At 45.7% G+C, this 12,936-nt stretch overlaps 1 protein-coding gene across 1 annotated transcript in view; it reads left to right on the top strand.

Annotated features, from left to right (window-relative positions):
- SYNPR (synaptoporin) overlaps window positions 1–11,777 on the top strand; it is a 33,401-nt gene extending 21,624 nt beyond the window's left edge. The window contains 3 exon segments of the mRNA XM_035903799.1: window positions 1,288–1,486; window positions 10,556–10,747; window positions 11,511–11,777. Coding sequence (XP_035759692.1) covers window positions 1,288–1,486; window positions 10,556–10,747; window positions 11,511–11,777 — 658 coding nt within the window.
- Window positions 11,778–12,936: the final 1,159 nt, after the last annotated feature.

Genomic DNA, 12,936 nt, shown 5'->3' with positions numbered 1-12,936 from the left:
GGAGGCGAGTCAGCCGCTGCTCATCTCCACAATCCAGGCAGACGCATTTCTTGTTTTCATCCCACCACTACTATAGTGACAGAAGCTCAGGGAAGAAAATGCCTGAGGCAAATAACCAGCGTTATGCATCAACCACTGATGAAAAGGTTCTGCCTACACGTTCGGGTACGTTTAGTTTGGACCAGGGAAAGCAAAAAGTCATGCAATCCTCCAATGTCCATTAATCCATCTTCTGTGATTTCTACTGCGGGTACTTTGTTTTCCTCTGGGGACCTAACTTTATTTAGTCATATATTCATGACTGCTGCCGCTGTTGGCTCGCTGCTGCACACATTAATTGCCCTTGAGCAGAGGAACGTCTCCCAGAAGGCCTCATCCTTTCTCTGCACCAGATCGTAACTTCTTTAATTGCTGCTGTTAACTTGCTGCTGGCTTCGTCCCCTCTGCTTGCTCTCCCTGTGCAGAGCCAAACCAGCGTGATCCTGTGTCCCCACTGATGCTAATCTGGGCCATGCAACAGGACCAGCCAAAGTACTCCCTCCAAGGACCCCCTTTCTCTTTCTGAATCAGAAACTAAAATTATTAGAGTGAAGAAGTGTCTGGTAGGAGCTGCCAGAGAGAACCTCAAATCTATTGGCTCAGTCGCTGACTGCGTGAGTACAAGGTTAGGGCTTTGATTGCTTAAACCAGAGCACACAGACTGTTTCTTTGACCCAAGTTCTCTATTTCTGCTGCAGCTTGGTTTTAAAAGCTTTTAACATAGAGGCACTATATGGCTCACAGCCACATGGGCTAACAGCCACGGGTAGCTGTGCACTAAAGCTGTTTTACATAAGGAAGTTATGAGCTTCCAAATAGAGGTATCCCATGGCCTTAATATAGAGGATAAGACCTGTTTTCTGGCACCTTGATTGTAAGAATTCGAGAATCAAACTGTTTCTCATGTTATCCTTTTTCAGTTGTTGCCATGGCAAAACCTTGGAGAGGAAGCCGGGGGCTGGGGGGTGTACCAAGCCATTGGAACATCAACTTCTCTCTGAGATGGATTAAAAGATGTGTTCAGGTCCTCAGTCTCACCTAGACGCTCACATGGAAGTAATCTCACATGTATGAGCAGCTCCAAAGAGCACAGCCCACAAGACTACTTACAGAGCCAGTTATTCAAGCAGGGGATGAAGGTGCATCAGGAATGAGATGGGGAGTCAGAGCAGATGTATTTATATCTTTATTCAGGTAATGGTTTCCTTTTTCTGTACTTCACCTGCTGCTTTCTGGGATGTTTTCCAGGTTGTATCAAGTGAATTTCGATGTTCCCACTTGTGAAGGCAAGCGCCGAGAAAAGCTCTCCTTGATAGGGGACTTCTCCTCTTCGGCAGAGTTCTTCGTCACCATTGCAGTCTTCGCCTTCCTCTACTCACTGGCTGCCACCGTGGTTTATATCTTCTTCCAGAACAAGTACCGTGAAAACAACAGAGGGCCTCTAATTGTAAGTGTGCTTTTGCAGCATTTTCAGACGTCGGTCTTAACCTCTTGCTTTTTTGGTGGTTGAGGCTGTGGCATGGTCTGAGAGATCCCAGTGGCCCAATGCCCAAAGCATCTCTGCATTCACCTGTTTCTATATCTTAATGGTGATTTAAACTTTCAAGACCAAGGGTAACGGAGACTATTTGTGGGTGGAGCATAGTCCCAGTCTTGTACGTACTTGTGGGATTCCCCACTTCTCTCCCGCTGCCTGCAGCGGTGATGTGCACACAAATAATGAACGTGTAGCTGGGTGGTTGCAGGACTGGGGTCTGAGCCACGTGCCTCTGACAGCAGAGCTTCATCGGTGGGGGAAAAAGGGAAGAGGAGATCTTAGGCATCATGCTAGCAGACAAATGAAACCAAGCCCCGGAGCAAAGCCTAGCTGGGGGAGATTGCTTATTGCTAATTGCTGCTGGGCTCAGCCAAATGATTTTGCTTTGGAGAATTATGTGACTGGTTTTCCAGTATTCCCCTGAGCTCCCAGCACATTGTGTCTCCACTGGTTTATGAGGCTCCTCGCCTTCCAGTTATCATTCCATGCACCCACCAAGCTGTGTCTGTTTGTGCCTTTATTTTTCTTTTTACTGATTCCTGAAGGCTTGTGATAAAAAGCAAGTGCTGCTGTGCACTGGTTTTCTCATAAATCAAGGCCATAAAGCCAGCGAGAGCTATTTTGTTCTAGGTGTCCGTTACCTGTCAGTGCATCACGCCCCGTGATAAACCCCTTGGTCTTGCCGGGCTGCCAAGGGCTGTGTGCTGATCCACCACTGTGCTGAAGTTGGGTCAGGTCTCTGCATTTGTGGGCTGTAGGGTCGCTGCACGCTCTCCCTTCCACGGTTAAACCTCTCCTCCATGATCGCAAGGATAAAGGTACACTAACGTAGAGGAAATATTTCCCTGAAGTCTTGGTATGAAGAGAGCAATTCCAAGGGAAGGCGGGGGGAGATTAGTGAGGACCGACGTAAGGAAAGAGTTAGTTCCGGATTTCAGAAAACTCTGAAGTTTGACTGACGGAAACCAGATATTTGGCTGAGACTTGTGCCTTAAGTGACTGAAAGCCATCAGAAAAATATAACAGAAAGGAAAATAAATCACCAACACAGGAAGGCTGTTCCTGTTAAAGGAAATATCTACAGTAGCAGTAAGCAAGAGATTAAACCGTAGGAAGGTAATCTTAGCATGACGGGGTTTTGAGGGAAAAATTTTCCTGCTGCAAAGAGATGTGAGTTGTTTTATTTAAGTTTGCGTAACTCAAAACTGATGGATTGTTACAGAAGGAAAAATTCTCATTCCACATCAAAGGAAATTAATCCTCTTCATTTGGGGGTTGTTGGGACTTTTCCTCTCTCCCTAGAAAAACGGTAAAGAGAGGAGGGGAGATCTTCACAGAGGAGAGGTAGAACAGGCAAGATAAAGGAGTCCCTACAGAAACAGTAAATAGTTAAAGTGCCTTGCTTCTGCTTGATTCAGATGATATCAAGTAATATCTCATTTCAAACTGTCTCATCAAAGAGTTAGTTGCAGAGATCTGCCATTTTAATTTTCTTGCAGAAAATAATTCTTCTGACCAACTACATTATCTTGTGTAGCAATATAAAAAGCAAAGAGAAGAAAAATTAATACTAATATGTCAGATTATGATGTGGCCGTTTGCTGCTGTCCACGACTTTCCTGATACAGCTGCTGTAGTCGTGTTGTCACAGGATGTCCGGTGCAATCCGCTACGGCATTAATGTGGCATTGATTTAATTTGTTCTGTGTAATGGATTGTAATTGAATCTACAGGTTAAATTTAACTGGTTAAAAGTCTGTTACCAAAGCCTCTGTTTGCAATTTCCCAGTCTTTAAACCAAGCCTAAATTACCTTATTTCTTCAGAATATAAAGATGCTTCTGAGTTTGTCCTACAGCAAAAGCAGCTCCTGCTGGTGGGCGGTGCTGGGAAGTGGCTGAGGGTTAGGCTCAGCTTATGCCTGCCAGGAGGGGAGTCCCATCTGCCCCAGCCACATGCCCCAGCATCTCCTTTGCACTGCCAGCTCTGTTGTGTTGGGTATTTTTAAAAAAAACACCCTTTTTCACATGGGCCACATCCTTGCTGGTCTCCCCAGAGGCTGCCCAGTACAATGATTCAGAGACCCAGGCAGAGAAAAAGCAAGCAGGACTTCAAGGGAAACTCAGGGTGAAAACCAGCTTCCCACGGCTGCAGGGCTCACCTAAGGGGTGTAACGCGTTGTGCCAAAGGAGGCAGGCGACGCATCCTCCAGCTCCCAGCAGGTGCTACACTGAACTGTCGTACCCAGCAAGATCACATGTAGATCAGATGTGTGAGTGTGTCTCATCCCTGAGATTGTTGCTCCCAAAGAAAAGTGCTGCAGAAACCTGAGGTGCACCCGAGTCCAGCCGGCAGCCCCCCGCACGTGCCGGTGCAGGAGGCAGGGCAGCCCTCACTCCGTCGCCACCAGGCAGGATCCGCCTCTCGGGCACTGTTTCCAGACGACCAGTTTTTTACCTCTTAGTGAAGCGTTAGAAGGTGGTGGTTTCATCTGTCCTTGCTTCTGCTGCAGTGCCTGATCACAATTTTGTATTTAAAACCATTCCCGTTTTAAGCCCTGTACTTCCTCTTGGCTTGGTATTTGCTCAGTCTGGGGTGACATCTGCCTTTAAGTGGCACCCTCATGGAGCTGGCTGCCTTTCCTCCTAACAAATTTTCAGGATTTGAAAAAGGAGTATGACAGGAGAAGTGGGGAGAGGAAAAAACTACTTTCACTTGAAATTTTAAAATATTTTTTTTAAAAAAACCCTTGCACAGGCAGTCAAAGCACCATCAAAGCATTACCCAGTTGCAGTGGCCTGCCTGGATGCAGAATATATGATTATAAATAATTTAATGGCCACTAAGTCACGAGAAACTCTCAGAGAAAATTTCAGTCACGCATGTTTTAAGTTTACCTTGTTTATACAAATATAGGGAAACCCAACTGCATGTGCTGAGATCTCAGCGAAGCATCACTTTAACTGTGGAAAAATATTTTAACGTTCAGCGTGAAGTGAGACAACATGGCAAGGAAATATTTCCAGTAGGAGAAGCCGTTAACTCCTTCCATGGCTGTTTGGATGGCACTGGTGTGTTTTATTCACTGTGCAGTGAGCCATGTCACCCGCTAATGTTGCCTGTCAGGTTTGGGGGATAAAATTCTTCCTTTTGGCCGCACAGGTCCCTGGTTGTGTTATTTGTTTGTTATTGGAGGGTGGGAGTCCCCCTTCGCACGGGGCTGTCGGCAGCGAGCCCTTGCAGTGTGTGCCCTCCACTTGCCTCAGTGGCTCCATGGAGAGACCATCTGGGGGGGTTCAGACTAGACAGATGAACCTAAGAGAGGACCTGGGATTCCCAGTTCATAAGGAACACGGAGCAGTTTGCCAGGGATGAAACACCTAATAGATATGTGCCATGTGTTTCTGAGCCCTGCAAACCACAGCTGTGATTTTAATTTCGTTGCAAACTCCCACCCGATGCATGTGTGCAGCGAGGAGCTGGGGGCTCGCCTGGGTGCTTACAAGTACAAGCCAGTTTCTCGAATGATTAATTAGGGGTCGGGAGCCAGAAACATTTTAAAGAAGTTATTTGGAGATGGTGACTTAGATTTTAATGAATGCAATGTACAAAACCTCACCAGTTTTCAGTATATCTGCATCTCTAAGCCTAACCTAAGCTGATTTTTCACTTGTGTACCACCCTGTACCTTGGGGAGGCATTGCTGGTTTGCAACGAGAGCAGCGATGAGCTGCACCCTGGGACTGCCGCCCCAAGCACCTCTGCCTTGATGCCCTGCTTCAGATCTATAGGTTTGCGGCTGCTTGGAAGCAGAGAGTAACCAACCCAGCAGAGTCCTGTGATGAAGTTTTAGGGGATCGGGGTAGAGGCTTCCATCTATCTCTGGAGTGGGAGAATAAAGGAAAGAATAGTCACAGCCAATGTGAATCCATACCCATCACTCAGACGCTTGCTTTTTCCATAGTTTCTATACACCATATGCACTCCATTTAAAACCCACACTGAAAACTCTGTCTTTACGTGCCTTCAGGTTTGTCTTTGGGAAGTCATAGATAGGCCGTGAAAAACCACATGCATTCATGTACAAATGAAAATCACTTTAGTATTCCAATCAATATAAAAGCATAAAATTATTTAGCCAAGAAAAGTGACTGACATAGCCCTGGAAAGAGAGCTTTCATTTTATAGTGATTACTTGATAATCTCATTCTTACGTGCATAAAGATGCTTACATGTAAGAAGATGAGATCTTTCCTTTGCATCTGGGGTCCTGTGAATAATCTCATTAAGCAGGAAGGCACTTGGTTCTTTACATATGTTGCAGACCAAGTGAGTTAAGTACACTCCTCGTCTGCTCTTTGGCAATGTCTGTGATTAAACGTGTTTTAGTTCTTCCCCTTTGTCCTGCTTTCTAGAAAATAGAGAGGAAAAGAATAGAGAGCCATCTGTAAAAACAAAGACTGAATCCTTTGCAGTTAAAAAATGAAATTATGAATAACCTGAATAATTCTTTGCATTTCAAAAAGCTGTTTCAGCCCGCTTCTGTCATCTCCTTTTTGAAACACAAGCCACAGTGACCTTGCTGTACGTGCTGGTGCCTCCCAAAGGGTTCTGCACATCCCTACCAGAAGCAAGCTCACAAGGTCATACACCGTTGCAAGAAGTGTGTAATTGTTTCAAAGCTTCATTCAGCAGAAAATCTGGGGTGGGAACTTGTTCACAGGGGAAAAAAAAAAGAGCTAAAATGCCACTGTAGGAAGGTGTTTGCTGCCTGCAGCGACCTCCTGTTGGCCACTTCCCTGGGCTGGGGCCAGGGCTATGGCTCTCACTGGGGTGGCTCTTGGGTTTTTAGGTCCGTTGTGACTGTGAAAGCAAATCCTTTGAGAGGTTTGCCCCTCCAGGGGTAAGGAAATCTCCCTCTGCTCCTGAAACCTGTTGGCAGTGCCACCGGGCCAGGCACGCTCTGGCTGGGATGGTTTATAGGCTTTGGCATTTGAGGAGTTGCTCCCTTGTATGCTGTAAATGTATGAGAGGGTTTTGTCAAATGAAAAGGTCTTGTAGCATGAGGGTTAGCGGATGGGAACGCTTGTGGAGAGGCACTGGAAGTTACAGGGCCAGCAGCTGCGGTTCGGTGAGGGAGAAGGAAGCACGAGCGTGGCAGGGATGCCAGGTGCCCTCCGGCCAGGCCAGAGCAGAGGGTTTGTATGTGTTCAAACAGAACAGCTCAGGGCTGTGATGCCAAACTTGGACCACGCTGGCTGGCAGGGAGAGCAGGGCACGGAGAGCACGCAGGGACATGTGTGTTACAGAGCTCCAGGGGTTGCTGAAGCCACCAACCGGCTTGGAGCAGGTGAAGCACATCCCCTTTCTGAGCAAATGAGCAGCTTCTGCAGATGCTTTTGGCTGGGTGAGATTGTGTTGGACACCGGGGGGTTCGAAACTGTGCTCAGGAGACTTAAGCAACTGCCGCCTCCGAAGACGGGCGTTTTGCAAAAGCCAGTAGCTTGATAGCAAGGAGAAATGTTTCAGTTGCCATGAAAAGAAAAGGCACATTCACAGTTCTATTCTAAAACATATAATACATAAAATTGTTCTAAGCAGGCATTTTTGGCATACTCAGTAATAGCAAGTTTCAACTTGAAAAAGGCAGCAAGAATTTTTTTTTTTGTTACACATACTTCAGGCTCTTAAAAACTCCCTCCTTGGATATTCAGCATATTTTAAATCTTGTTTTCTGCTTTCTCCTACACGTTCCTATTTTGCCTCCTTCCCAAAGGCACCTGTAGGCAGACCAAAGTATCTCAGCTGAGATCTGAGAAAGAAACTTTGCAATTAGGAGTATAGCGTAGCCGTACAACAATACACACTGAGGAGATCTGTAGACACCATTTCAAGAGAGCAACTACAAAAATTGCTTTGTTCCAAAGGAAAAAAAATAAAAAATTGCCCATGCTATGGGGATATTAAACATTCAAATGCAAGATTTGTTTTAGTATGCAGACACTCTGGCTTTAATTACCAAGGAGAAATTCCCCAGATAGACATTAAGCTCCAGAACAGCTTAGCTTGAAATTCACTTTTATTTTCAGCATGTCATTATCTTGTAACTCTGTTCCACCCAGAGCTGTGAAAATGTTCAGCCAGAAATCCAAACCCACTTGAAAACAAGAGAGGTTCAAGTTCCAGCCAAAGCTGAAGGTTAGCAAAGATTCAAAATAAATAGGAAGACGCAAGTTTGCTCTGATCGTATGTTTGGCTCCTTGCACAGTGCGGAGAAGACGGAACAAATCCTGCAAGACCCCAAGCCCAGCTGAAAAAACCCCTCATGTTTCATTAGCCTTTTTGTCCTGTCATCTTGACAAGCTGTTGGCTTGTTTTTGGGAGCGGTCGTGTCCTCCGGCTGGTGGAGGGGTTTGGGTGGGTTCTTCTCCGAGTCCTACTGTGCAATCTTTCCCTTTTGGCTTGGTGCATTTCTGTAAAGCCAGACTTTACCGTTTTGGGGAGTTCGTGTATAAAAGGATTGATCCCAGCCCCCCAAGAGTGGGGAGACCCTTTTCCCAAGGCCCTGATCTGCTCTCAGATAGGGGAATTAGAGGCAGAGAGGGTGGGATCTGGCAGGGTCAGGCTTGTACGGTCACCCTGGTGCAGGGGAGCAGAGGAAGTCAGCAGAAGGCAGGAGGATGGGCTGAGATGGAGAAGACAAGACCTGAGAAATTACACAAAATACTTAGTCCCTTTAAGAGCAGCCCCTCAACTGCACAGTACTATTGGTTGTTCCTAGTGGTACTTTATAGCCCAAGACATGAGCTACTGGCAAGTAAGTGTGAGGGGCTCTTGCAGATTGCAGTCACTGGTGCCGGGAGCTGTGCAAATGCCTCCCCAGCATGGGGTCAGGATCTGCAAGATCAACAGCAGGTCTGAACCCCTGCTGCTGTCACCTGCTTGAAGAACTTTGCTCACTTTTAAAACTTTCCTCTTTTTAGCAAGTTCAAGCTCCTACGTTGTATTAGTTTTGGTCAATTTGTCTCTGCTTCAGATTTCTGTCTGCTGGTATGTATTTATGTTCTTGTTACTGGCGATGCACTGATTGCAGAGCTTGACTTAACTTGTGACTTCGAATAGTGTGGTGGCATTGAGAGAGAATTGCTTGTCATTCAAAAAATGCATTCCCCAAAATTCCAGTGTGTCCCAGTCTAGTGTGTCAATCAGGACCTCTACGGGGGCTTGGCATCCAGGTAGATAACTTGTCAAGCCTCGTAGTAAATAAAGACCATATCCCATCATCTTCCATAGCTCAGTGAATATCTGGTGTTTCTACCAGCTGGAAATTTTAGGAAATGTTTGCAATTGAACTGTTGCCTCTAGGAGTCCATTTCTCATTCAGTTACTGCTAAGACATAAAAGATACAATAATTTCTTTTGCTGGAAATCTCCCTGAGAGGAAAAATTCCTCTGGGCTATATGCCTCTGCCTACCCGGACTCTCTTTGTGTGTTAAGACAGTTGTCAGCTCCTGGGCTTCACGCTCTTGAAGAAAGCCTGTTTGGCCAGCGTGAAGGGGGGTCAGAGGAACTCAAAGCTCAGCGGCAGACACGGGCCTGCAGAAAACAAATTGTGGCACTGTTAAGAGAGAAGGATGTATCCTTTGGGAAGGCATCCAGGCACAGTTAATTTAATCCCATCTGCGTGAGCGGAGAAATGCTTTGTTCATGGCTCGCTTGTGTGGCTGGTTTATTGACTGGTGCATCTTCCGTCGTGGAAGAAGCTCGCATCCTCTGTCCCTGCGGTGCGCAGAGGGCTCCTTCCCCAAATGTCAGGTGTGCTTGTAGAAGAGGAGAATGACGTTTCCCAGGGATCACTTATTTCTTTGGATAGCAACCTGAAATGCTGTGTTCTTAATGAACGTTTTCTCTTCCTCCTATGTACACCTTTACTTTGTAAGGGGGAAGGGGAAGCAGCCCCCATGGGAGGTGGGATATCAAGACACAGCAATGCAGTTAGTGGTATGTTAGACTTTGGCACCTCTACCATCTGTTGTGGGCTGACAGATGGGATGAAATATGACAGCAGAAAGGCTCTTCTGTTTTAGCAAGACACAAGAAAGCTTGAAAAATCACACCTCCTCCCTCCTTTCCCCCCAAACCCACACAACAACAGTGTCACTTGGCCACTTGTTCTGGCTAAGACAAGGAGAAGTTTATGCCTGTGTGTGCTCCTGAGAGTCTTTCGAGGAAAAAGTGAGCAGAGTGGTTCAGAGCAGAGCTGCTCAGAGGTGCTGGATCCTGGAGGGACCACCACCCCTTCTCCCCTCTTTTCACGTGGATGGGAATTAGGAGCAAATGCTTTACCGGGCCAGAGAGGAGCTGAGGAGTCTCTGTGCTTGGCAAGCCTCGCTGTTTATTTGTTCGCTTGTGATAATTAGCAGCTGCACGGCTCGTGCAGAGCAGGGACATTTGGCCTTACCTGTAGCTGGTGAGAAAGCTCCTCATCTGGTAGCTGAGGATTAGCCAGTTCCAGGTTCTCCCGAAGGTGCTGCTGCAGATGGAAACGCTTCCTGTCGGAAACCCACCCCGGCTGTCTGTAGGAGCACCTGGGGCGAGAGCCAGCCCTCAGGAGGGCCCAGCTCCTTTCCAGGCATCTATAGTTTATTAATTGATCCCAATTCATCAGCCAGGTGCCCTGAGTGGCGAGATTTCCAAGGCAGCTCAGCATCCTGGGTACCAGCCACATGCTTGTGGGAATCTGGCCCCGGGGTCGGACATGCAAATGGCAGCCGAAGGGCTCTGCCCCGTTAGGCCCATCAAGCACTCCTGAAAATTAGCTCTGCAGGTGATGACAGAAATCACAACCTTCCATGAAATAACAAGCTCTTGGTTTTTTCTCCCCTCTGATGCAAACTTTCAGTTTTTCTGGTGACTTTTAATATTTTTTCCTCCCAACGGACACACCAGTATAATGCTTCTAACTAATTTGTCTTTTAGGATTTCATTGTGACAGTGGTCTTCTCATTCTTGTGGCTAGTGGGCTCATCTGCCTGGGCTAAAGGACTGTCGGATGTAAAGATTGCGACCGACCCGGACGAAGTGCTATTATTGATGTCTGCCTGCAAACAGCAGTCCAACAAATGCTTGCCTGTTCGCAGCCCTGTTATGTCAAGCCTCAACACTTCGGTTGTAAGTGACTTTGATTACTACATTTCACCCTTACCTTGCAAACGCATTTTCATCTCTTTTACCCTTGTATTGACCTACATTGGCTGGTGTAAACCAGTTTGCTGAAATTATTTAATTGGAAGCACAGTCTTGCTGCGGGCCTCAACACTTCGGTTGTAAGTGACTTTGATTACTACATTTCACCCTTACCTTGCAAACGCATTTTCATCTCTTTTACCCTTGTATTGACCTACATTGGCTGGCCTGTCTGCTTTTAACTTGCCTCAGCTGCAATGCTTTTGAAAAGGGGTCTGTGTGCTCCTGTAGGAAGAAAAGGTTTTGTGCCTTACAGATGCCTTTAAAAATCCTCAAAAAAACCAACATAAAATTGGTCTTCAGAACGTTTAACACAGCCACCCACCCCCAATTATTTCAGGCCAGTGGAGCAATTAATGTCTCTCTTTTTAAATATATTCTTTCAGTTTTATCTTTCCACAGTTTCTTTAAACTAGGTTATGCTTTCAAACAACAAAAAAATTATTTTGGTCTAAAAACTCAACCTTTCTTTGGAAACAAAAAGGAAAACAGACACCTTGTGAGCTACAGCTGAAGGAGGTGAATTTGGGAGTTTTCTCCAAAGCTGAGAAAACTTTCCAGCAGGTTTTGCGAGAAGGCTGGACTGGGAGAAGCTTTGACTTCCTCCAGGACCATGCAGGGTCGATAACGTTGGGTTGGGCTGTGAGACCACGGCTGCCGGTGACGAGCTCCTCTTCTCCCCACCCAGGTCTTTGGCTTCTTGAACTTTATCCTCTGGGCGGGCAACATTTGGTTTGTGTTTAAGGAGACAGGCTGGCATTCCTCGGGCCAGCGGCACGCTCCAGACACCATGGAGAAGCAGTCCAGCAGCTACAACCAAGGTGGCTACAACCAAGACAGCTACGGGCCATCTGGTGGCTACAACCAGCCAGGCTCCTATGGCCAGGTGGGTGAATACGGCCAGTCCCAGAGCTACGGCCAGAGCGGGCCAACCTCCTTCGCTAATCAAATTTAGGGTTCACGTGGCACTAGATCTTGCATCCCTCACATGTAGAGAGTTTAACAGGTCTTAAGTTTCAGTGGCACCAGGTTTTTAAGGGTTTTACATAAATTAATACTACAACGCGGTGTTTAATGTCCATCAAAGATCTAAGCCTACCTCCTGAGACAGATGGGAGGTGGCCAGAGGGCTGGAGTTGGCCTTTTTTTCCCTTAGCCAGATACAGGGGAAGTCCTCATCGCAGGTGGTGACCTGGAGTCAGTGTTGTAGTATGTACTGTAGAGATAACTTTATGGTAGTTTTGTATGTGTTAAGGCGGTAGAAGCATTTTGTAGCCTCAAGTCTGTAGTATTTAATATGCCTAATATAATTGAACTTCCTTCTGCATTTTGGTGAAAAACAAAAGTGTTTTACTATTATTTCTACGGATTATTCTGTATATCCATGCATGTAACATTGCACCTGGATTTTCAAAACTGCCTGTCTGTGACTCTTCAGAGCATTTGTTTTGGTTATATCTTTTTGTTTCAGAAGTTTTTATTATTATTTCAGTTAACTGAGTCATCCGTAACTTAGTGCATGGATAAGCAGTTTCATACTACCAAATGTCTGGACTGTGTAAATGGAACTTCTCAACTTCTGCGACTACATTTTGTTAAATGTACGTTTGAAAGAAGTATGCATCTTTTATATATTTTGCAGAGTTGAATATATGGCTTACCCAAGTTCTGAATGCTTTGTAACTAAAATGGTTTTCCTTGAAATGGCATTCAGTAGTATATATGGTACCTGACCAATGTTTATTCCATTTAACTCAGCTAAGTATTCATTCTATAAATCACTATTTCTATGGATGTTTTGTGAATCTTTTAACGTGAGCTGTGGAAAATAAGGACCAAGTAACTGTGTTATATGTTTACAAAGGTATTTATTTAACTAAGATAACAGAGGTGCAGATATCAGTATACAAAACTATGTGAAAACGCCCTGTTGCTTAATACAGCAAACCATGAAAACCGCATGTATTTTTGTGACCTAAAAAAGCATAAATATTCCTTTATTCCCTCTTATAATATGAAAACCTTTCCATCCACGCTGTTCCAAGATTGTTAGATATCCCTCTGTTCTGTCACTGCTCTGAGCGCTAGCTTGGTGCTACTGGAGAATGTAACTG

The sequence above is a fragment of the Egretta garzetta genome, unplaced genomic scaffold, assembly GCF_000687185.1.
Source record: "Egretta garzetta isolate BGI_Z169 unplaced genomic scaffold, ASM68718v1 scaffold91, whole genome shotgun sequence".
Taxonomy (NCBI): Eukaryota; Metazoa; Chordata; class Aves; order Pelecaniformes; family Ardeidae; genus Egretta; species Egretta garzetta.
The sequence above is the reverse complement of the archived record's forward strand: the minus strand, read 5'-3'. Positions and strand labels throughout refer to the sequence as shown.